The sequence below is a fragment of the Mesocricetus auratus genome, unplaced genomic scaffold (genome assembly GCF_017639785.1).
Source record: "Mesocricetus auratus isolate SY011 unplaced genomic scaffold, BCM_Maur_2.0 Super-Scaffold_100021, whole genome shotgun sequence".
Lineage (NCBI taxonomy): Eukaryota > Metazoa > Chordata > Mammalia > Rodentia > Cricetidae > Mesocricetus > Mesocricetus auratus.
The window spans coordinates 29798104-29824297 of NW_024429202.1; the positions used below are offsets into that span (position 1 = coordinate 29798104).

At 45.6% G+C, this 26194-nt stretch overlaps 1 protein-coding gene across 3 annotated transcripts in view; it reads right to left on the reverse strand.

Annotated features, from left to right (window-relative positions):
- Positions 1-25612, reverse strand: part of Mgat4a (alpha-1,3-mannosyl-glycoprotein 4-beta-N-acetylglucosaminyltransferase A) — a 106682-nt gene extending 81070 nt beyond the window's left edge. Inside the window, exons 1-2 of one of the 3 annotated variants that reach the window (XM_040729613.1) lie at positions 25553-25612; positions 2506-2843 (exon numbers count right to left, since the gene is read on the reverse strand). In XM_040729613.1, the coding sequence (XP_040585547.1) occupies positions 2506-2599 (94 nt within the window). In that variant the 5' untranslated portion in view covers positions 2600-2843; positions 25553-25612. Of the gene's footprint in view, positions 1-2505; positions 2844-7371; positions 7564-25552 lie in introns of those variants that run through there. The other 2 variants (XM_040729612.1, XM_040729611.1) reach the window with 2 other exon arrangements.
- Between the last annotated feature and the right edge of the window lie 582 nt (positions 25613-26194).

Below are 26194 nucleotides of genomic sequence, written 5' to 3' on the forward strand. Positions count from 1 at the left end.
CACATCACACACTGAACTGTTCTGGACCCATTCTCCCGACACCCGCCTACAACTCTCCCAGCCTGACCGTTCCACGTACCTGGAATTCTCTCTCATTTTTATGTGGGAATCTAGTATGCCCTGCTGAATTGGCTCCCTGCCCTGAATCTCAGCTTCCTTAACCTATGCCAATGTCATGGGCTACCTAGCTCTGATTCTTCCAAGTAGTGAACATAGACTATTCCAAACTGGCACCCCTTAAGATGTACACTGTTACTGGGTGGTGGTGGCACATGCCTTTAATCCCAGCATTGTGAGTTTGAGACCAGCCTGGTCAACAAGAGCTAGTTCCAGGGCAGGTTCCAAAGCTACACAGAGAAACCTTGTCTCAAAAGAAAAAAAAATGTACACTGTGTTTTCCAATGTCAGCTTGAGCCAACCTCGGAAGCCCATGTGCCTGTCAAAAATGAGCAGTTCCTAATTACAGAGCATACATGCTCCATTCTCTTTCAGAAGTCAGTCCTGCACCTGATACGCCCCACTTCCTGGCCTGGCTTTCATATTTTATCTACTCTATAGAGCACCATGGAGAATCATGAGCCTCTGCCCCCACTCTCCTGGGGAACATACCTACAGCTACGAACATCAACCCCAACCAGCTATACTACAGAATGAATGCATGGCCTTGACAAGTGTCCCAAGCACTCTGCCAATGTCTCCAACTACAGAAAAGAGACTGCAACATTCCAGAGGATGAGGATTAAGTGACTAACAGACCTGAAGTAGGACAAGCACCATTATTGCTTCTGCCTCCTCTAGCTGATAATTCCATAATTTGTTGACATCATCTTTCCTGCCAATCCCTGCTCAAAGGCATGAAGACTCTTCTCTTTCTTATTCATGGCTTGTAATACAGTGCTAGGCACAGGACCGGTGTATGTAAGGACATACATTCCTTCACCAAGAGTGAAGGAAAAAAAAATATGCTTCAGTTAATCCAGTAGTGTTAAAGATTTTAGAAATCACACTTTCAAAATAAAAACCAGAGCACATTGTTCCTGGAAATACTAGATGGAATATGTGGTATCAGGTCTGCCCTGGGAAATCCAGGCTGTCTCACTGACTTAACCAGAGAGAATCCAACACCCAACAGTTAGAACGGTTACATAAACGATAGCAATCAACACAGGGGATTTTACACAAGCAAACAGAAGGCCTGGACTGACCCCTGCACCCAAACAAATCACAAAGCAGTAAAACAGCATGGGGAAGCCTGCAGAGCCCTTCGAAGAGCGACAGTCAAGAGACAGACTGTGCACACAGTATTGCACTGCGAAGGCACCGCTACCCACCCAGGTCCTCTCCATGTGATAGATAATCATATAATCATAAATCATAATTGATGGAGCTTTAAAAAAAAACCACTAGTAATGCCGCTAATGCCTTTACCTAAGAAACGAGATTAAAAGCAGAGATTCTAAAACAAGACACAGTGGGACGAGCTGAGTTTCTGTATTACTCAAGCTCTCTGAATAGGTAAGTTTCCTGATAAGAAAAGAAAAAACCCCAAGTACCTAGTTATTATTATTGTCAGTTTTCTCAACAATGAGTCATTTGTTTTATTTATGTCAAGAACAATCATCACTTTGACTCAAGAGCCTTCCTAATTAACTCCTCTCATTAGGTGCGATCAAAAACCACAACGAAGCCAGAGAGCAGGCTCAGGGCATGAGGGTGCTTGCCCTCAAACCTAATGACCTGAGTTCAATACCCAGGACCCATGGTGGAAGGAGTGAGCCCGCCTGGAAGCTGTCCTCTGACATCCAAATGGTACCAAGGTAGCACACACACAAGTAAGTAACTAAGTGATAAAAATGTAAGCTGAAACCTAAAAAGTAAACCTAAAGAACTTGCCCTTTAGCAAATTTTTCACCTATATCTCCCCAGTGCCCCCTAAAGTAGAATGCGACTCAGAGAAAAACGGAAAGTAGGAAAAGAATGCCAGGCTCGACCACAGCATGAAGCACGAGCGTCTCATGTCCATCTACTTACTTTGCACAAACAGATGCACATAGCTACGAGTCAAATGTGTATAAATGTGTATATGCCCACAGAGACATGTATCACTAACACAGGTATATAGATACAGCAGAAAAAGTATTAGTCAGAAAGCAACCTTTTCAATTGTCTTCACAGGTCAGTAAGAATGTCAACAGAAGCTTTCAAATACCCCAGGTGATAAAGACAGCTCTAACAATAAATACAAAGCCACCTCAGCACTACTGATCTTTCTACTATCAAAATCTCTTAAATCAATGGCAGAAAAGAGGAAAAAACTAAAAATAAAATAAACAGCTGGGTGTTGGTGGTGCACACTAAGGACAGTTTCATTTCTGTATCAAAAGAAGCTACCAGAAGAATGCAACACACAGGCTTAGCAATTTCACCGAAGCATTTCCGCTCGGCCCACCATTCTGGCACAGAACACGCTGTCGGCCACCATCGTTCCAGGGACCTCCCCCTTACCTTTCCCATTTTGCCACGTGGTATACCAGGACAGAGTAATGAACGAGGTGACAAATGCTAACACAGTGGCTACAGTTCCATTTCGGAGCCTCATCTCATTTCACCATCACACTGGTTCATACGCTGGTGACGACAAGCAAGGCCAGTCTCTCCTCAGCCACAAGTCAACAGAACCCAGAGTACCGGGCTCAGGTCCAAAGGCAGCAATTGATGAGCAAGGTTCGTTTCAGATGCCAGGCAGAAGGTCTCAGGCAGCGAGCGAGCAACACAGCAGGTACCGCTAGTCCAGATTGTCTTCGCAGTGTTCACAGGCTGGGGGCGTCTTCTTTTTCTTCTTCCTGTCAGGTAGAGAAGAGAAAGGAAAACTTGCTAAATAATGCAAAGCAGAGGTTTCTTCGTTTATCACTCAGCATTAGAAGCAGACTTTTGTCAAGGCTGAGTTGTATCTGTGCAGACCATTTCCCCCCCCCCCCCATATAAAAACTTCTTATTTCCTACAGCAGAATTGTAAGGGTCTTTTCCCTTCAAGGAGAAAAGTTTCAAACTGATTGGTTCTGTCTGTGGAAAAGACAAAAAATTATGGTTGCTCATTTAAAGGGGGAAGCTGTAGGGTTCACAGATTCCCAAAGAGACCTCTTAACAACTGAGCCTCGAGGTCATACACCCCAGTTTTATTCTGCTGCATAATAACAAGCAATGACTAAAAATAAAAATAAAAACAGAAGAGTGTATGACTATAATGATTTGAAAAGTCAAGATACTTGGATCCCAGATCCAGCTCTGACATTACTTACATGCGTCATCCCCCACCCCCCTATGACCCCCACTCCCACGCATGCAGTGTGACTCTTTTCATCCGTACCTCAAGTTCCATCCGTGAAATAAAGCAACTGGTCCTGACTCCCCCATATCATCATAAATCACAAAAACATTTACAGTTATCAATGCTATTTGTCCTCATCTTTTTTGGGGGTGGGTGCAAGGTACTGAGACAGAATTTCTTTCTCTGTGTAACAGCTCTGGCTATCCTGGAACTCACTGTGTAGACCAGCTGGCCTCGAACTCAGATTCATCTGTCTCTGCCTCCCGGGTGCATATCCTCATCTTAAGTTTTACAGAGAAAGTTTAACTATTTATGCATTCAGAGGAGGTAACAATCCAGCCCACACGCTCAGCAACAGCCCATCCCATCACATTGCTTTCACTAAGAAATTGGGAAGGTCACTACTTATCTAACTAAATTTCCGAAGAACTGAAAAAGAAATGATGCTGTTAAACATACTTAAGCATAATGCCCAGCACGAGATGGGTTTTCAATAAATATCAACTGTATCAAAAAGAAAACAAGCCAACAAGTGCAGCCAGCCACTGCCCTGTCCGCTCTATGCATAACTGGCCTCACCCCTGGGAGCATGTCAGGCCATCTGAGATGTGCATTGATTTCTAGCGGCATTGATGGAGTAGCACCACAAGATGTTCTTGGTGGTACACTAAATGACCCTCTTGTGGGGTGAGTTAATGCACCTCCAAAAACAACTAAGGAACCCAAGAGACAAATCTCTCAGTGCCTGATTAAAGCACCTGGTTCGCAGGCAATTCACAAACTACCACCTCAGCTACTTTTCAGCACAGGGAATCACTGGAAATCTCCACCAGCCAAGAAAGACCACAGGGATAAACGACAAAGAATGATGGTGATGATAGCAGCTGTGATTTACCTGCTTCTTCCTCCCTTCTGGGCCCACCGCTTGACTTAAACCTCCACTAATTCCTTATAGGGCCAACAGTACAAACCCTATTTTACACATAGGGAAATAAACCCAATGAGAAACCAACCTCCAAGTTCTTTTTTGTTGTTGTTGTTTGAAACTGTGTTTCTCTGGCTGCCCTGGAACTCACTCAGTAGACTAGCCTGGCCTCGAACTCACAGAAATCTGCTTGCCTCTGCCTCCCGAGTGCTGGGATTAAAGTCATGTATCAAAAGTTATCTGCCACTTTTTGTGCTACAGATTGACTGTTTACACCACATCGGGGTAGACAGGCTACAGGGTGCTGTACAAACGAAACAGAAGAGCTTTTCAGAGTGTTAACTCAGCTCAACAGAAAAATGCAGATTTTTTAAAAAAATGTTTTCTATTCTACAGGGAGCACAAGTCTATTATGGTATAAATCGCAAAACACACAGAAAATTTCACAGTCCAAACACGCAACTCTAAACAAATTTCCCACTTCCTATAGCCTTTGGTTAATCCCTCACTCCTGAATCCCCAACAAAGAATGTCTGTTATTCTCTCTAGCCAGAAGCTCTAATTTCCATGTAACATTCTAGAAGTACAGCATTCCATTGCAGTGCTTCTTGTTATTACCTGAGCACGAGGGTTCCTAAGAGGTTCTCCAAGTTACCCTTGCTAAGGCCAAACTTACTCATTTCCCAACCATACCCATGTTGACTGCTCACAATCAAAATCCTCATGGGGGGGGTAATCCAATAATTTTAAATTTCAAAAAGTCCCTAGTCTAGTAACTCAACAAAACACTCAATAATGAATGACTTTTGATTTTTGATTTTAAGAACTGGGGCAGTATCTCAGCAAACTGTGTAATTTAGAATTTGAAGCCTGGTGTGACATTATACAAACATGTTCTTCACTTTCTGTTCGCAATTTTGCTTCAGAAAGGATTTTGTTCTGGGAGGGGGGCTCATAATTAGAATATCCGGCTGACATAAATCTGGAAGCAGAGACATGCAAAATCATGTCTAAACTATCATTAGTTTAAAAAAAATTTTTTTTGGTTTTTTTGAGACAGGGTTTCTCTGTATTGTCTTGTAGGCTGTTCTGGAAGTCGCTTTGTAGACCAGGCTGGCCTCGAACTCACAGAGATCCACCTGCCTCTGCCTCCCGAGTGCTGGGATTAAAGGCGTGTGCCACCAATGCCCGGCTTAGTTTAAAATTTTTTATGAAGACAGGTGGTGGTGGTGCATGCCTTTAATCCCAGCACTCAAGAGACATAGGCAAGCTGCTCTCTGAGTTCAAGCCCCACCTGGTCTACAGAGTGAGTTCCAAGACAGTAAGGACTACACAGGGAGTTCCAAGACAGTCAGGACTACACAGGGAAACCCTGTCTCAAAACACTCCGCACCTCAAAAAAAAGTTTCTATTAAACACAAAGGAAGCCTATATAAATGTATAAATGCATGGAGACAAAATGAATTCTAACACCAAAGTATACGACACCCATAACACCTAAGAAACACATGGAGTATTACATACTGGACCTAAGTTGTTGAGAGAAGATACTTAGAAAGAATTCTACTAATACGTTCTGACATCTCACAAGGGAAAAAAAAAAGTGTTCTACTCCACAGGAATGCAGCTATACATTTAAAATCAGTTTCCAAACTAAGCCTCATCGTGACGAACAAGTTAATGAAATCTCCAGAGGGGAGCAAACAGAACAAACCATGTGTCCTTAAAACACCTCAGGCAGCTGCGGGGCTGGCTCATTAGACACAGGTGACCTACATTTTTATCAGCAGCCACATATGTGAACACTTAAATATCGACCTTACCTTAAGACTGTCCTAGGCTGTCACTTAACACAGCCCAATGTTTAAACGAAAAGGTAATGGCTACCCTCACCACTCGCCATTCCTTCATGCTCCAAAGGCGAAAAAACTTTCAACTCCAGACCTCAGAATGAAAAATCTGTTTCGTTAACAAATTTAACAATCTTGCACCTTAAAAGGAAAAAAAAAACCCCCAGCAATACAAGAACTAAGTTTTTAAAGTGTTCTTTGAAATACCCCATATGTTCCATGGCTGAGAACACTTTGCTTAACATTTGGCATATTCCTTAATCAGCATCCCACAGACAAAACAGAGATGCCTGAAAGAATACAAGGCAGGATTCATGACACCCCAGATCAATGAACACTATGACGTAAGCCTGCACAACTTTATAACCCACAATTATGAAAAACTCATGCCTTTTCCACTTACAGAGCATAAAGATTTCTTTTATACACCTTACATAATCCCATCGTCCAGCATGTCTTACAATTTACACTGGGGGATTAAAGGAACCTATGTCACCATAACCTGTTAGTAAAACTATTCTTTAGGCATTCCGAAGAGAAAGGGGCCTGAACCACAAAACGTGTGTTACTTGATTCTAAATTTAGATTTTTGCATTCCAGTGAACAACTGTGTCATTCTTTATCTTTTATCAAATAATTTGTCGGGCAGCAAAAGCACAACAGCAAAATAGATGGCAGGCACAAAGAAGATAACAGTATCTACTGCTATTTACTAAAGCCGAATGTAAGCCGTGTATGCGCTCCTGGGATCGCAATGCTTCGGGAAATGAAAGCGGGCGCGGGAAGCGTACCACTGCCATCACTTAACGCCATGCCTTCCAGATACCACCTGGCACACCTGGAGAGATCCGAGACCCCACCTGGGGGCGCGCGGCGGGGGAAAGGGGATCCTACTCGCCGCTTCCTGGTGATGGAGGAAACCCAGGCCTGGGAGGAGGCGGGGGCTCGCTTCCCTGGTACCTCGGGCACATCTTAGTCCCCCTCCAGCAAGCGGCCCCCGCCCTACCTGCCCCGAGGCAGCGCCACCACCAGCCCTCCTGCCGCCGGGTCCTGCCCTCAACTCTTGTCCCCGCTGCACGCGCACACTCCACTGCACTTTCCCACCCCGAAGTCCCGCAGCTCCGGGGCCGCACGAGGCTCCAGGCCGACCGCCCGGGAGGGAGAGCGGAACCGAGGGGCTGCGGCGGCGACGATGCACCGAGGGCGCCCGGCCCGCGCCCCGTTCCGAGGCCCCGCACGCGCAACCAGACGCCGGCCTCGGGACGCACCGGCTCCGCTGCCAGCAGGTGGGTCCTCCGAGGATCCCTCCGAGGATCCCGCCGCATCCAGCCTGTCAGCCCCCAGCCCAGAGGCCGGAGATCCTCACCTGCCGCGGGCCAGGGCGCTTCTGCCGCGGCCGCCGGCGACGCTGTTGAAGCCGCCTCTGCCGCCGCCGACCGCGCGCCCCGCCCTCCCCAGGGCCGGCCCCCACCAGTCCCTGCCCCAGTCCCCGCCAGCCATTGGCTGCCACCGCCCCAAGCGGCTCGCCGCCGCTGCCAGTGGCCGACGGGCCTGTCACTTAGCGGCGCAATCGAGCAGGCTATATATTTCTCCCCAGCCCTTTTCCCCTGCATCAGTGCCGCGCGGCCCGGGCTGGAGTGCAGCCGCCACATCTGACTTGCACCTTCGGGCTTGAGCGCCTACAGCCCCAGTAGCCAACAAAGGCCCCAGTGAGTCAACGGCGTGCAACCTGGCCACCGTGGCCTTTCCTTCTAGTTCTGGGTTCCATTTCCTGGCGTCCCAGGAGCGGTGACAGGTCCTGGCTCTAATCCAACCATAGCTTCCAAGGCCCGCCGTTCCAAGCATCTCACTGCCAGCCCCAGTGAAGAACATCCTTATCCCAAATTCCCAGGAGGAGGCAGAGATGCAGAGAGGACCAACAGGAGCAACTAGAAGCAAGAAATATGACTAGGATTTAAATGCTCTCTATCCAGTGCTAGTGTCCCTGATTTTTCCACTGTAGGGTGCCTTCCCTTCTCTCTTGAGCAGATGTCCTATCACCAATTTTTAAAGTTTAAGGTTGGATTCAAACCCAAATAAGATGAACATCTATAGAAAGCATGAGTGAGCGAGTGAGTAGTCTGCCCATTTGGGGCCGCTAATAATTAACTACCCTTGTGCACATTACCTTCTAGGTATTTACCCTCTACAAAGCTAAGTAGGTGTTAAGATCTTTAATTGCATCTTATTATCATATGTTAATCCTCATTTCTCATATATGAACTCAAAGGTTAAAGAGTTTACCCAGGGTTACACAGCTAATAAATAAAGGATGAGTTATCCGCACTGTCACTATAATCCTCCCAACCTTGTTCCTGCCAAATCCCAAGATAATAAATAGATTATTGGGGGGGGGCGGTTCAAGACAGGATTTCTCTGTGTAGCTTTGGAGTCTGTCCTGGAACTCGATTTGTAGAGCAGTCTGGCCTAGAACTCACAGAGATACAACTGCCTCTGCCTCAATAGTGCTGGGATTACAGGTGTGCACAACCACCGCCCGGAAATAAATAAACCCTTATCAGAAGACAGTAATTCAAAAATGGAAAACTCTAGCAGATGACATCAGAGTAAGGGATCATAACTTTTACAGTTTCTCATCAACTCTCCTGTAGTGAGATTTCTTTCCATCATTCCTGAACTGTTTTAAAAGTAAAAAGTGAGACTCCCTATTCCCCAGGCTCCAAACCAGTTTAGAGCAAGTACACAGAATAGCTGTGGACACGGCTGGAGCACAAGGGAAACAATACCCAATGGCAACTATGCTTTCTACTTTGGGAAAAGAAATGGAGCTAAATTCTCTGTATGCTATGACAAAAACACTGTCCATTAGCAGCCCATCAATAAACCTCATAGTAGACACAAGCAATCAAGATGGAGCACATACCAGATGGAATGTCTGAAACATGATTGGGTTGAATTACAAAAATTCTCCTATAAGCATGAACATTCCAGGTCTTGCTATCCAGTGCTCTTAATAACAGATCAAGCTCATTGCTTCGTACAGAGGAAAAGAACTGTTGCCATTCGATTAGAAAGAAATATTCTTCAAGCAGTGTTTTGTGGGACTATCTAAAACACTGAACAATACAACCAGCCATTCTCCTGATATCCCTGTTTTATGTACAGAGAAACTTAAGGATTTGGCAGGTAAGAATAGTTATTTAGGCAACTAACAATGATGAAATCAGAGTCTCCTCAATCCCAGAACCTCCTAGTACTCTGTATCTCTCCTTGCATCTTTAGCAACTGACAAGATTTATGATGACTAGCTGAATATTAGAAACACATATTTCCACTTTCCCTACCTTTTTCTCTTGGTAAATGAAGGAAGTGAAAGTGTTCGCAGACATTTTCTAAGCAGAGACAAATGCCAGGTGAGAAAGGAAAACATGTGTGCTGTGGTTATGGGCTGGCGTGGTACATTCAGGAAAACTATATACATTCAGGCAGTCTCCCTAGACAAGTTAATGGGGAACTTCAGAAGCCAACCGAAGCAACACAACAACCACCCTTTGAGGAATTTTTTTTGTACATTTATTTTGTGTGTGTTCACTGGTGCACCACAGCACTGCATGACACTCATACAGAGAGAGGGCAGAGGACCACGTGTAGAGTCCATGACGCTGAGAACCAAGGACTGAACTCAGGAGGTCGGGCTCGGCCGCAGGTGCCTTTGCTGGCTCACCCATAGAAAGCCCAAGGGGGGAAGGGGTGCCTTTTCTCATACTTTGTTGCCTTTCATCTGGAAGAAAGACAGCTTTTCCAAGAAATTGGGCAGAACCTGCCATTTTAAACTTGTCTCAAACTATTCACATTATTGCAGAAGACGTCGCTTTCATTTAGTTGAACTAAGAAATTGGAACGGAGTTACAATCCATGTGGGTTCATCTCCTTTTGCAGCATATACAATCTCGAATTTTCCAATGATGGTCAAGGATATCTGCTTAACGGCACTTTAATAGCCACTCATAAATGGCAAAAATTTGATTACTAGTGTATGAAGAGAGATAGGATGGGAAACAAATCCTGTGTTCCATTTCTTAGAATAATTAACTGGGTATTAAAAATTGCTTTAATTGCTAGGCAGGGTGGCCCATATCTATAATTTAATCACCCAGGAGTCTGAGGCTGGAGGATTACAAGTTCAAAGCCAGCCTCAGTTACACAGTAAGACAGCTTGACTCTGTCTCAACAAAACAAACAAAGCAAGTCAAAGGAGAAGAACCTCCACCATGGCCCGTTGAATAACAAAGGCAATTAGGCCAAATCCCGAGTCTGATCAACTTTTGGTTTGTATTTTTCCTTTAATCTCCTCAATGGTGACTGCTACTCTCTCTCTCTTTCTCACTGCCATTTCATAACTTTTCTAGTTCCATGGTTTCTCCTTTTACCTTCACACTACTAGTAAAAATTGGAGCCAAGAAATTCAGCCTGTGACGTCACCATTGCATAGTCCAGTGGTTCTCAGCTTTCCTATTGCTGTGACCCTTTAATACAGTCCCTCATGTTGTGGTGACCCCCAACCATAAAATTGTCTTCGTTGCTACTCCATAACTATAATTCTGCTAGTTATAAATCTTAATATAAACGTCTGGTTTTCCGATGGTCTTAGGTGACCTCTGTGAAAAGGTCATTCAACTCCCAAAGGGGTCACAACCCATAGACTGAGAACTACTGCTGGAGTCTGTCCCTGACAATACTACTGAGCTCAGCCTTGCTCACTCTCCCACCAGCCAGTCATGCCCCCCCCGCCCCAGGGCCTACGATTACAGAGGCAGCTGGTGCCTCCCCACTGAGTCTTACAGACTATCGAGAGACTTGGGTAAGTAATTAAACTCTAGGCATGAGCTGGGCAGTGATAGCAGGAGGCCATTAATCAGATTCTCGGTTGCAGGGAAGGCTTCCTGGAAGTGACATTCAAGCTAAAAGCAGACTACACACAGGAAACGAATCTTTTCCTTTTATCTCTTTGATGGTGAGTGAGGCCTTTCATGTACTAATCAGTTTCCAAGAAATCAAGCACAAGATTGCCAGGTTTTGTTTTTTGGGGGGGGGTTCCCCCATCCCATCCCTCCCCGTGTTATCGATCAGACTCTGTGTGGTTTACACATGGTTATCCTGAGTTGAATCTGTGCTCAATTACATGGGCTTCAGGAGGAGTCACACCTGGAGATTCTTGCTGGCTTTTTCAAATGCTGTGGGGGGGGGGATGCCTTGTTTTAATTGGGAGACAGTGAGTATGCTGCTTTTACCTGCAATTAGCACCCTCCTTCGGCTGTGAACTGCAGCTCTATATGGGGTCAATAACTGAATATTGGAACCGTGAAAACTCTGGTAATGCTAAGAGGTTTTTGCACACATGAAGCCAAACATTAATTCAAAATCAAACATGCAGTGAGCCTAAAGTGTTTGTGGCAGCACCTGCCCTTATCATACATGGGCTGCACTGCAGCCTTGGCTCTGAACACACAGCGTCTGCCCTATATCATACATGGACTTCACTGCAGCCTTGGCTCTGAACACACAGCATCTGCCCTTTATCATACATGGACTTCACTGCAGCCTTGGCTCTGAACACACAGCGTCTGCCCTATATCATACATGGGCTTCACTGCAGCCTTGGCTCTGAACACACAGCGTCTGCCCTATATCATACATGGGCTTCACTGCAGCCTTGGCTCTGAACACACAGCGCCTGCACTTTGCATGGCCTGCCATCTCCCACACATGCCTGTAACACCTCAGTTCAGACAGGAAACTGCTGGATGATGTGTCTTGCTGTGTACTATATAATGCGTTAATTGTGGAAAACAACAGCATCTAATATCTTCCTACTGCTGTTGCTCAGCATGTCAGCACTGAATTTGTTTGTCTTTGGTTTATATTGTGTTCAAATGTTTGATTTTAAAACTTACTGCTTGAGCCAGTCCTGGTGGCAGAGGCAGAGGCAGGCAGATATCTTTGAGTTCAAGACCACCTGGTCTACGTGGTGAGTTCCAAGCCAACCCTGCTGTCTCAAAACAACAAAAATTTTCTACTTAAGTTACTGACTTGAATTTAATTGAAAAAAAAACATTAAATGAATTTTGACTGGAGATTAGGAAAGAATTTCCAGCGATTTCTGAAATGGCCCTAAACTTCCTTATGCCATTTTGTACTATGTGTTTATGCAAACCAGTATTCTCAACATTACTGATTATAAAATCAAAATATCAATCAACTGTGAAAAGCATTGAAGTTGTTCCATATCCTGCAGCATCAAATATTCAGCCAAGATTTAATTCTTTATGTGAACATAAACAAGCACATTCATTTCATTAGTATGCAAATTTGCTTTTGTATTTAATGTTGAAAATATATGTAAGGCAAAGAATTGTTTTTTAAAAATTTCTTTATAACTTATTGTCAGTAAATGTTTGGCTTACATATGTATTTCATATACCTAAATACACAGTGTCTTGTAAAAATTTCTCAGGTGAAAGAAGTCTAAAGTGGAAAAATTTAAGAAGCCCCATAATCCAGTGGACTAGGGACTACCTGGGACATAAGAGTCTATTAACCCAGTCGGACTGAATGGGGCAAGTCTGTAATCCTAGGTACCCAAGAAGTTGAAGCAGAAGGACCACGAGTTCAAGGCCTGCCTGAGCTACAGCGTGAGATCAAAACTAGCCTGAGAAACTTAGCAAAAGTCTGTCTCAAAACAAACAGTAAAATAAAGAGCTGAGCACGTAGCTCAGTGGAGAATGCTTGCCTCGAATGTGAGAGGACTCAGGTTCAAACCCCACACTCTGTTATTTGTGCCTAGAGGTGGCACTACTCACTCACTGTGGACCCTCTGGCCTCCATCTTTAATCAGGAAAGAGCACCACAGGCTTCCCTATCTCACAGGGGCATTTTTCTCAATGGATAACTGTAACTTGTGTCAAGGTAACACAAAAACCAACCAGGACAACATTTAACATTCAATGTGCACATTAAGTTCCATCCAAACAGAAGGCCACAGGAAGCTAAGTTGTCACTGCTTTTAATTTTTACCCTCCCTGCCCCACATTGTTCACCAATGATCCCTTTCAAAGACACTCCGTATTCCCAATTCAGCTCCCATTAGCCGAGGCATATTGTTCAGACAACAGCCAGACCGAGGGGCTCCCTCACAATGGCATTAGAAGGCCGTGTCACACTTAAGTGCTGTAACCGGTGGTGTTTACACAATGTGTACAAATGATCCTAACCAGTGTCAAGAAACCTCTAAAAAGAGGATCCAACTATCTCGATGGGGGCAAGATGCTTCCCATACTTCCTTTAGGACAGCACAGCTATGCTTTGTGGCAACCAAAGACTCTGTTTGCCCAAATGTTTTCAGAGGCTCCAAGGGATGGTTCTTCTCTGAGTGACTTAGCCACCTCATTAAGGCTGACTCACTTGTTTTTATGATACTTGATGCGTATTCAGAAGGCATGATGGATGAGACTTGAATATGAGAGAATTAAAGTGATGCTGGGATACTCCCTCACCCCCATTTCTCTTTATTCCTTTCTGAGTTTAGTACTTGTCATGCATCTGAAATCTACCCAGGCATAAAACCAATCTGAGCAAGTCAACCCTTCCTCTCTATTCATACATCTGAAACCCAGGACTATGGCTATCGGTAATGGATAAATGGGGATCTGGGCTACTGAATCTCTCCTAACTTTTCATTCTTTCCTGAACATCCTCCAGGAAGTACATCCATCATCATCTAGCTGAGAAGAGCAGGGAAAGGGAGGGGAGGGGAGAAAGAACGAGGAGAAGCAGAGGGGGAGAGAAGGGGGGGCATGAAAGGGGATGGAAGGAGAAACAGGGAAAGAAAACAGGACAAGGAAGAGGAAGAGGAACCCTGAGTGCTGAGGTTACAGTTGTGTGCCGCCACGCCCGTTTATTTGAAGCGTCTTGTACAATAGGAACACACCATGGGCTCCACTTGCCCGCGGTACCGATAAGGCTGGGAAAACAACGCTGAAATAAAGGACTGAAAAGCAAAGAGGAAACAGGATAGATGTCGAGGTTCCTGGGCTGGCATCTGCTGGGTTCTCCTAGAGAACTGTTGGGGTTGGTTTGGAAAGCCTGAGCCAGCTGGACAGCTGGAAACAGGAATCACCCTGCCCTTGCTGTTCCTGCAGCAGCTGCTGGCAACCTCCAGCAGATGCTACACCTGCAGAGGGAGGCAGGCACCGGAAGTTTCTCTCTTTTCTCTGATCTCCCACCATGACTCCTTGTAGCTCTTAACCGGAAAAGCCAGCTGGTGATAGAGGCCAGGAAATGTTGCCAGCCAACACACACACACACACACACACACACACACACACACACACACACACACACACACACACAACTCCAGCATCATAGGGCAGATGTTAGAAAGGCAACATATAAGACTAGATAAGTAACCAGCCCAGTATCGGCTTTAAAAAAACAAAACAAAACATGTCAGGCATCCTTTCAAGCAAAAGTCTGTACTGGAAACTGAGGGACTAGAGAACTGCCTGATTCTCTGATCTTCCAGCTCAGCAGGACTCACATGGACTTTAGAAGACGCCTCTCTTATCCCCATTGCTCCTGAAAGAGACGTCTTGCCTCTCTTGGGGCAGCCATCACTAAATGAATCACTAGAAGAACTTCTCTATCAAACTCTTGTCCTACAATCAGATATTGGAAAGACATTAAAATGAAAGTTGTGATCTGGGCCCTCCAGGAGATAATGGTGTGGTTGGGGGAACTCTAAAAAAAAAAAAAAAACCCTCCCGTCGCCTGCTTGCCTCACTTGGGAGAGGTGGCCACCGCCGAACGACACTTCACATCCTGAGTTTCCAAGCTGGGGTGCTACAAGGAGACTGGAGAAGGGACAAACAGGAGAGCCTCCTTTCAGTCTTTGAAGGGGTTGAAGGAGCCCTGTCCCTTTGGAACACTCCAACAACAAGCAGCTCAGCCTCCACGATGCACAGAAGCAACGTTGTTTTCTCTGTGTTTTATTGAGTGGAAACGATGAGGCATCACAGCTCTCCGAGCCGCCAACCTGCTGTCTGTGTCTTTCCGCTGCTCCCTCTTGAGGATGGGATCACCTCATTCAGCAATGCCCACCTTCTAGACTGACCTGGAGCTTTGCAGATCGTGGCTGACTGAATTAAAGAGGACCTCATGGAAGGAAAGACTCAATCTGAACCTTGAAAAACCAGAGTAGGATTGGACAGGGGAAGAAGCCACTTGTGTTTGGTCAGAATGAGGGCAGCTAGCAATGGCCGGGACGGCCCTGACTCAGCAGAGGGCATGAACAGAGGCATCATGGGAAACATGGATGCTATGCAAGAGCTTGCAAGGCAGTCTTCAGTCAGAGGAGAGTATCAAAGACTTCCGAATAGGCTGAAAGGATTATAGCAAAAAATACTCAAAGATGAATATTTTCATATAATATATAAAGAACAAATACCTATATATAAATGTATGTATGCATGTATGTATGTATGTATGAAGAATGCATTGGATAAAGGAAGCCTCCTGTCATTGATATCAGCTAGAAAACTGCTATAATGATTTTACCTGAATGAAAAACAATGAGACTTTTTTGACCAAAGCCAATACATATCCAAATATATATCTTTCCTGAAGGCACTCAGTAAATACTTCCTCATTATTTTGATTTTCTTCTCCTAATCTGACAGAAGTCTACAATTACTATCACAAAACATAAGATCAGATAAAAGAGAACAAAGGCTTGTCTTTACATGACCAAACATTCTAATGTTCATGTCTTCAAAAGAATAATAATAAAAACATGTCATGTCTCTTCAGTAGTGAACTATGGAGGAAACGAAGGGGTCTCTACAAAAGGAACTAGAATTATGCATCATATGATAGATTTGTTCCAGTCCACAATTACATGAGGGGTTTGGGAAAGCAAAGATAGCATCAGACATCAAGAAAATAAGTTTGGTCCAAGGAAGCACCAATAAATTTCCCAAGGTAATCTCCACAGAGCACATGGTGAACCTAGTTTTTATCAAATTCTTTGAAAGCTTTTGTGGCTGTGAGTTTTTTGTGCCATTAACGAATGCTTGGAAGGCACACGTCATACGAGTGAGCTGCTCTGGCTTTTCACCGGGACTGGATGGAGAAGTTCTGTTCTGGAGCCAAGAAGTCAGTCCCTCCCAGGCTAGAAAGCAGAAGAGCGACTCAGTGAAGGACACACTCACCAAGGGATGGGACTTCATACCTTGCGTCAGAGGCATTCCCATTCCTCCACCATGGGGCCTCAGGCCTCTAACCTTGGGTTATCTTCCAGCCAGACCATCCTGACTTCTAAGTTGATGACTTTGTCTTTTGTCAACTGAACCGTTGCTCCACACTCTCTTCACAAAGAACATTTGTTCCCCTGGTTTCCCTCTATGTGCCCTTGCTATCTGAAGTTTTTTGTTTGTTTGCTTGTTTGTTTTTTCACACAAAACACGCAAATTTATTAAGTGTCATTTCCCTCAGAATTAATCAAATCATATCCAGACAGAAAGAAAGATGATCAGAATTCTTTTTGTAATCCTGGTTTCTCTGTCACAATGACAGGCAGACACAGCCCCCTCCCCAGTGGGATTGATTGCAAAGGGCTGAGACCAACGGAACTCATCAGATTCACCTCTGGAGGCCTTTGAAGTGAGACGTGTAGTCTCCTTCCCTCTCAGAACAGGAACAGGAACACAAGGGCTGGCGCGGGCAGAAGCAAGGTGTGGGCCGCACGGAAGCCAAGGGCAGAGAGGAAAGCAGAGGGAAATGGTTGGTACAGGGGAGAAGCCGAAGCTGGAGAAGCAGCAGTGTCAAGAGTAGCCAGCACACAGGGAGGAGCTGGAGCTGCTTCCGGAACTGTTGCTGTGGGGCACCAGGAGTGTCTGCTGCTACAGGCTAGGCCTGGGAGAGGATCTGAACTAGTACTTGAGGCTTCAGGTCATTCCTGTATGTGCTCCTACTCTTCTCGGCATTTCTCCTGAGAGTCTGCGAAGGGAAACGTAGACGGGCTGGGAGCTGAGGAAGGTAGCATTTTTACAGCAGCACCTGAGAGTGTGTGGTGTGGTGTGTGTGTGTGTGTGTGTGTGTGTGTGTGTGTGTGTGTGTGTGTGTGTAAGTCAGGCATACAATGTCATATGCATGCATTCACACGTAAACATGAGCTGCCAGTTTACAACATTTCCAGATTATCCCACTACATAGCCCAGGCTGGTCTAGAACTTGTGATCCTCCTGCCTCAGTCTCCTGAATGCATGGGTTAAAGACATATGCCACCATGCTTAGTTGGATGCTATTTCATTCTGAATCTCAGATTTCAGACAATTGAGTGTGGTGGCAAGGAGCAGGAGTGATTAAGCAGCTGGTTGTTCTCCAGTCCATCTTCTAACAATGTGAGGTTTATCAACACAGAGAATCTAACCCTGCCACACAGAGGACCAAAATGACCTAGCTCTGATCACAGTCGTCATAATACTGCTGTTCCAGGCATCTTACTGAAAATCTAAATATAATGCGATCGGTTCCCATGATAAACCCTCTTTCATTTCAGCATTCTCTAGAACCACAAGTATGATAGTGGTTTGGGCTTTTTTTTTTCTTATCACATTTATAATTTGCTAACCTGAATCCTATCTCATTCACCATAATGATGTTACCAAGGCTGCTGTTCAGAAGTATGGAGGAACTGGACTCTGAAACTTTTAGAAGAATGTGGACTTGGTGCTATAGCCTTATGAGGAGAAAATAGAAAATTACCCAACACTAATAGAAAAAAATAAATTAGAATTACAATGGAAAAGTGCCCCCAAAGAATTTGCCTCAGATAAGAACTGCGTTCTTATTAGAAAAATCTGCAGGGTGCGGGACTCCAATCACCTAATGGTTTTTATGTTTTGTCTCATTGCACCAGGCTTGGGAGATAGTTCAGTGGATAAAGTGCTTGCCATGCAAGTGTAAGGACCTGAGTTCAAATCCCCAGGACTCAGATAGAAGCCAGGCACAGTCACGCATACCTATAATGTTAATCCCAGGGTTCCTACAGCAAGATGATAGAGACTGGAGACTCTCCAGAACTCACAGATGAGCTAGCTTGGTGTCTGCAACAATGAATAAGAGGCCCTGTCTCAAGGTGGAGGACAAGGACTCACACACACACACACACACACACACACAGGAAAGAGTACAAAAAAAGTACAAGGTAGCAAAAATTATAATCCTAGCAATGAGAAGGCAGAGACAGGCAGCTCCCTGAGGCTTGCAAGCCAGCCAGTGTGCCTAGGGTACTCAGTGAACTCCAGACCATCGAGAGGCCCTATCTCAACAAAACAACAACAAAAACCGTTACACCACAGAGAAAATGCTGTCCAAAACAGACAGCAAAGCAAGGACTACTAAAAGCATCATTCTCATAGCAAAGGCCTGTGGCTCCTTCATCTTCCAGACCCAGGAGGAAAAGCTGTTGTCTTGGCCTCTGCTGTGAACAAATATTTAGGAACTGTCCTCATGGATACCGCCATTACTCTTTGATTATATGGACTATTCCTTCCTGTTTGACAAATAATTACTGAGCGGCTTCCTTGTCTTTGTACAGGCAGCTAATATGGTTCTGTACTATGCCTGAGATACAGGGTTAGAGCAGAAGCGTGGCAAGAAATGGAACAGGGCTGGGGTCTGGGCATTGGGGCTTGCTATTTTGCTTTCTAGAGTGGGGAACTGTCATTGCTAACTGGGGACTTTGGACCACATTATGCAGATAACGAGAAGCCACTGCGCTCTTTTGAGAGCGACCTGTTCTGAGCTGCGCCTCAGGAGATTCTCCTGGTGACAGCTGGAGCACTAGGTGGAAGGAGAGGAGGGGAGGGTGTGTCCTCTGAACAGGAGCCCATGGATTCTCACTGAGGCTGCTCAGGGGCCAGATAAGAAGAGAAGGCCAAAGGGGAGCTTTGAGATATCAAGCCCGGGGTCAGGCAGATGGCTGCGTTCCAGAAGGAAGCAGTGACTACGGAAGGCGTGCAGGAGGAAGATGACTTCAGCAGGGGCCTCCGGCCAGACTGTTAGGAGACACATCATTGCTGCTGGGAACTGAGCATTAGACTTAAGAGAAAGCAGGATGCACAGAGATTAGTGATGGAGGGCTTGCTTGGCACCTGCAATCCCTCTGGTACAATCCTCAGCATGGGGAAAACAACAACAACAATAATAATAAATATAACAACAAAGAAATAGCTACTCAAACAACTCAAAAGGAAGATGAGGAGAGAGAGATGGAGAAAAATGGGGTTTATCCATTCTTACCCACAGGAACTAGTTCAGGGGAGTAATGATAGCTCGAGACTGCATGGTGGTCTGTGAAGGAGCAGTGTGAACTCCTGCCATCCCCTCCACCATCATCTGAGTTGTTAGGTGGCAGAGGGAGCCTGTGCTCTACTTCCTTCCCTGGCTGCAGTGTTGGCCTTCTAGTTTTCTGTGAAGATTAGAGACCGGTGAGGAGTGAGGAGAGCGGCTCAGCTGGTAGACTGTTTAACGTGCACGGTGTAAGGCATAGGTAGGGTTGCCCAGGTCTGTAATCCCACCACCACAGAGGTAAAGGCAGGAAGAGCCAACGTTTAAAGTCCTCCTCAGCTACATATAAGACTAGAGGCCAGCCTGGGATGTATGGAACCCTGTCTCCAAACCAACAACAACAACAACAACAAAAAATGTGTCAGTTGATACTCATACTCTCTCATAACTGGCTAAGCAGCCCCTTTGGATTTTCATCTTTTTGTTTTGTTTTGTTTTTATGAGACAGGGTTTCTCTGTATTGTTTTGGAGGCTATCGGTCCAGCCAGGCCTCGAACTCACAGAGATCCGCCTGCCTCTGCCTCCCGAGTGCTGGGATTAAAGGCATGCGCCACCACCGCCCGGCTGAATTTTCATCTTAGTTCTGCTCACCACTCCTGATACTGCTGCTATGTTTTTAAATTCTACATTTAGTATGCACGTGTGTATATGTGAGCGGTTTGCTCGTGTATGTGCATGCGCGTGCGTGCGTGCGTGCGTGTGTGTGTGTGTGTGTGTGTGTTTGCGCGCATGTGCATGCTTGCATGTAGTACAGTGTGTATTACCCCAGTGTATGTGTAGAGATCAGAGGATAATTAGTGGGAGTTGATTTTCTCCTGCAGTGTAGACTTGGGATAAAATTCAGGATGTCAGGCTTGGTGGCAAGTGCCTTTACCAACTAAACTATCTCACTTGCTGCTTTTTGCTTTTGTTTTTGTTTTTTTGGTAACTGCAGGTAAGGGCAAAACTGTAACAGTCCTTGTCCTGTGCCAGGCATCACACTAAGGATCCATGCTTTAGCCGGTCTTATTTTGTCCACAGTCTTAACAGGTTGGTCTTTCACTTTGTTTCATGGATGAGAAGACCAAGGCAAGAAAAGCTAAAAAGGGCTGGAGAGATGACCCAGAGGCTAAGAGCACTGGCTGCTCTTCCAGAGGTCCTGAGTTCAATTCCCAGCAACCACATGGTGACTCACAACCATCCATAATGAGATCTGGTGCCCTCTTCTGGCATGCAGACACACATGCAGGCAGAACACTGTATACATATTAAATAAATCTTTTAAAACAATTTTAAAAAAGAAAAGCTAAAAAAAAAAAAACCCAAACAACCTTTCATCCACATAACCAGGAAGCAGTTCAGCTTAGGCTCAGTACTTCAGGGCAAAGGGTAACACGGGTACGCTGAAGACTCCGCCAACAGTTTCAGCCTTGGACTGAGACCCCTTGAAGCTGGAAGGGGAAGACTCTCCGGTCTTTTCCATAAGAAACCATGTGAGAGAACAGAAGGGAATTCCGTGACCAAGGTCCTACCATAGCTAAGGAGCTACTGGAGCTGGAACTAGGTATCTGGAGTCTTTCCACTGCATCCAAAGATGCAGGGGTGGAGGAAACAGGTCTTTGATGAGACAGGAAGGAGGCAGCCAGAGAGAGACCACACCCAGAACCAAGAACACAGCCCATAGTGCACAGTCCACATCAGGCCCCTTCCTGAGAGATAACCCTGACCTGGTGTGTTCTCTTGGCACTTCAGCACAGTTCTTACCTCCTTTCTTTCTCCCTGATCTGTGTGTGTGTGTGTGGGGTATTGTGTGCTTGTGGGTGAATGGGTGCACTTGTGTGTGCAGGTATGCACAGTCACATATGTGTGCAAGCATGTGGAGTCAAAGGACAACTGGGACCTCCACCTTTTGTTTGAGACAGGGTCTCTCATTGGCCTGAGATTTCACCAGTGGAGGTTACACTAAGGGGGTCAGCGAGCTTCTAGGAACCAACCATCTATGTCACTATCACTAGGATTGCGTGAACCTGCTTCTATGCTTGGGTTATGTGGGTCCTAGGAGATCAAAACCCAGGCCCTCACTTGTGCTGTAAGGGTTTTACCAAGTGAGCCATCTCCATAGACCTCTCCTAGGGTCTTATGCTGTCTGTAACCAGAAGAAAATGGTGATGACACGTGACATGTTAGGGCTTTGCAATTAATTAATTGACACATACATGAGGAAACAGTCAAAGGAAAATTATAGAAGATATATATTGCCCTGTGGATATGCCTCCTTCTCCCAGGCAAATGAAGATAGGTAAGAATCTCCTTGAATCCCAAGAAAAGACATGACCTATTCCAGGGTGAGCTGTGCAGTGTTCATGGTGGTCTGTTAGGATTCATCGCTTCTTTTTAATATCTCAGTGTATGGGCTGCAGCTGGTAACTTTCACCGTGACTGGCATCTCATCCTGCTGCAGACAGGGATGCAGAAGTGTGAAGATGCCAAACGTGTGTCTCTTATGAAAACAACTTTCCACAGAAGGAAGGAGGGAGACCCAGCTTACTGTGAAAATGTGATCATTCCTTAAATGGCCCTACCTTAAATGCCCCTACACACAAGAAACAAAAAGTGTAATTACCTCTCTCAAAACTATTACAGCCTTTTGGGGGTGGTGTTATATTTTGCCATCATTTTCATCTGACTCGGAGATGTATTATATTTTGAAGTCATTCTACTACATATAAAATATTAAAAACACTTGATTTCCATATCTAAAATATCACTGTTGTCTGGCTTGGATTTGAAAGTATGTAGAATGGGGAGTTACCCACACGTGTTTAATTAGGAACATAAGGGCAAATCCAGACCATGAAAAATGAAAACCTTTTCTCAGGGATTTTTTGACAGCTGGCCATGGGCACATTATTACACTTTATTATTCCCGTGTAGGTCTGCTGCCTGTTAAAATAGTGGAGATTACAAGGAGGGCACTGCTTCACATGAAGGTTGTCTGTATCCACATACAGGCCATCAAAACAAGAACCAAGTAAAGATTAAAGAGCAGTTAGGAGAGCAGAGAGTGTCGGGAACTGGTGACAAGCCAGCACCCACCCTGTATGAAGGAGGTGCTGTAGAGCTCGCCCATTATCACCCTGGAGACCCAGGGGAGCCACATCCTCTGCATCAGAAAAAAATAGAAATTTTCACACACCCCACCTCCTACCCTTGACCCTTCTTGCATCTGGGAGGCATAACACCACTGAGTTGCCTAGGATGTCTTTGAACTCATAATCCTGCCTCAGTCTTCTACATATCTAAGCTAACAGACCAACAACCCTTTAGGGCAGCCTCGAAATTCTGATTCAAAAGCTAATTTCTTCTACTTTAAAATAGCAGGAGAGCAAGATGGGGTAAATTTGATAATCATATTCCATGTAAAAGGCTTTGTGAAACCCTCTTAACTATTTCTCTTAATGTGAACCAATGTGTTGAGACCTTAAATACTGTTTGCATCATACACTTTGTATCTAGTATCTGAGTTGTTTATGAATCTATGGCTTATATTCCGTTAATATGTGCATCACATATCACTGTCATGTGTTATATATTATACTAATATACTGCTTATTAGTATGTCATGTGTGATATTATAGCATGCTAATGCACTATATGCTACTTAGGTTAATTACATATTACATATAGCAATTAAGAGCTTTTAGAAACCCAGTTTTCACATCTGTAAAATAAATACATCAGCTACTCTATTAGTCAGTCTTCTGTTACTATGATGACATACCTGAGATAAAACTACTTTGCAAAGAAAGGAGCTTTATTTCAGCTCACAGCTATGTAGTACAAGGTCCATCAGCTTGGTGCAGGGCCTGGTGAAGGTTATTCTTTTTGAATTGCACAATAGGAGGACTACCCTCCCCCCACTCCCATCTGTGTGGTTTCTTCCCCTCTCATAAAGACACCAGTTTTAGTTACCAGGACTCTACCCTCATAACCTAACTTACTATAGTTATATCCCCCCACCTTAGTCTAAACATCAGAGTAGGATAAAGTTTCCACACTCTTCTTCCCATTCAAGGAAGACTTTGGGGATTAAACTCCCTTTTGAGTTCAGGGGACAAAGCCTTATACAAACAGCAGCCACCACCTTGCCGGGACATGTGTTTCTTGGCAAACTCTTCAGTTTGGTTGTCTGCCATAGGGAAGCCACCTGAAACCCGGGACCTCCTAGACTCCGTATCTGATAGAGAAGCTTCTGGCACCAGAGGGAAGGACTGCAAGCAGAGGTTAACAAATGGGAAAACCTTGATGCAGCCACAGAGAAATGCTGACCATGAGTTAAGTTCTCAACTTCCTTTCCCCTTAGGTCGCTGGCTGCCTTTGTGAGTCTTGGCAAGCATATCCATCAGGTGGGGCGAAGGTCACCAAAGGTCAGAATGGTCAGGAGGGCTGGGGCAGAGTATGTTTTCAGCCTGGGGAGGGGGGGTTCTTCTCCTACCATGCTGTACAGCCCCCAGGGAGCCTATACAGCCCTCCTGTTGCCTTCTGTCTGTTTTATCTCAGACCTGGATAGACTTTGTCACAACCTATGGCAGCAATGTAGGCAATGTGTGAACTGTAACTCCAGCCGCTAAAAGTAACTGTCTATGTTGGCAAGCATAGAAAGTCTCTTATGCAGAGGGCACCAGGATGTGGGGCAGAGTGGGGGTAGGAGAGTGACATTTCCCCTTCCGCTGGGCAAGTTTGCCCAGGATCCCAGCGCCTAAATTTCAGATGTCTTCAGTCACCAGCAGCATGGAATGAATTCTCCCGGTCCTTTCCGGCAGCCCTCACCCAGGACGTGGCAGAGCTGTGCCCCTACTAGTTCTGTTCAGCCAGCCCTTCCTTGTTTGCTCCTGCTGGGCCAGAGTAGGGTTTGGGTGGGGTGGAGGACCCCTCTGATCTTTTGTGTCTTCAGGGGCTTCCTTCCAGGCCCACTTCTGTCCCTGTTTCTGCATCTGGAGTCCCCGCTACTTGTCTCTGTGTCTGAATGCAGAGCATCTTCTTCCAGGCGGGTGGGAGGGCCCAGCTGCCATCCCTTCCCCTTCTGGAACTAAGCTCATTGGATGGGTGTATCTTCCAAGGGTTCCTGTGTTGTCAGTGTGGCTCCCAATGTGGCAATAGTAAGTAGTGGAACCTCCAAGGGGTGGAACCCAGGGAAAGGTAATGGCATTACAGGCGCTCATCATCTTCAGATGGGACTAAGGGTTTTTTCCTTCAGTATTTGGGCTCAAACCCATGACCCTGCTCATGCTAGGCAAGCAAGCTATCACAGGACTATATCCCTAACCCTTGGTTTTATAAGACTCACGGGGGAGCCCAGGCTGGTCTTAAATTTGCTGTGATCCCAGGCTAGCCCCCCCTCACTCCTCTTGCCTCTGCTCCTAATCTGGGATTATAGGTATGGGTCTAATCCAGTTCATATGGGACTTCTATTAGTTGTGTGTGAGTCAGAATTTTGTTGTTGTTTTGTTTTTAAAGACAATTTCTCTATGTATCCCTAGCTGTCCTGGAACTCACTCTGTAGACCAGGCTGGTCTCGAACTCATAGAGATCCGCCTGCCTCTGCCTCCCGAGTGCTGGGATTAAAGGTGTGCGCCACCACCGCTCGGCTATGAGTGAAAGAAGGGAGTAAGTTGGGAGGTGGTGGAGCACACCTTTAAACCCAGCACTCAGGAAGCAGAGGCAGGTGGGTCTCTTAAGTTGTAGGACAGTCAGGGCTACACAGAGAAACCCTGTCTGCAAAAACAAAATGGAAAAAAGAAGGAAGCCTGCCTCCCCTGAGTCACTGGCTTCCTCCTGTCCCACCATGCGCTCCCTCTCATACAGACTCTTGCCATGATGCGATTCTCCATGATGCCTTGCCAGAAGCAAGACTGATAAGACCACCCGGGTTTCAGCCTCCAAGACTGTAAGCTTAATCAGCCTGTCTTTATATTGGCCAGTCTGAGGCATCTTGTTACAGTAACAGAAAACCAATTAATAAGACCCCAGCTCCCCTGTTTGGAGCACCGCACCGTTGCTCACCGTGACTGCAGTACACACCTCGGGCTCAGCTTTTCTCCATCCTTTTCTCCCCCTGTGCAGAGTCAGCTGCTGATTGCCGGCTTGATTTAACTGTTTGGAGGACATGCATTTCCCTCTCTTGTCCTGTGCCCTCACAATGACAAAACCTCATGACCTCAGACTGTGGCTCAGAGGTCAAGAGTGCTTGCTGCTCTCCCAGAGGACCTGGGAGAGGGTCTGTTCAGTCCCCCCCAAACCCACATCAGGCAGCTCAGCAACTGCCTTCAACTCCAGCCCTAGGAGATCTGATCCCCCCTTCTGGCCTCTGCAGGAACCACACATGCATGTGCGTATACACATGCAGACAAAACACACACACACACACACACACACACACATGCATGCTCATACCCATACACTTTTTTTTTTTTTCGAGACAGGGTTTCTCTGTATTGTTTTGGAGGCTGTCCTGGAACTCGCTTTGTAGACCAGGCTGGCCTCGAACTCACAGAGATCCACCTGCCTCTGCCTCCCAAGTGCTGGGATTAAAGGCGTGCGCCACCAACGTCCGGCACCCATACACTTTTTAAAAATCTCAAAATATTGCCCAAGCTTCATTGTAATTAGGAAAACGAAGACTAAAAATATAATGTGATGTCCACA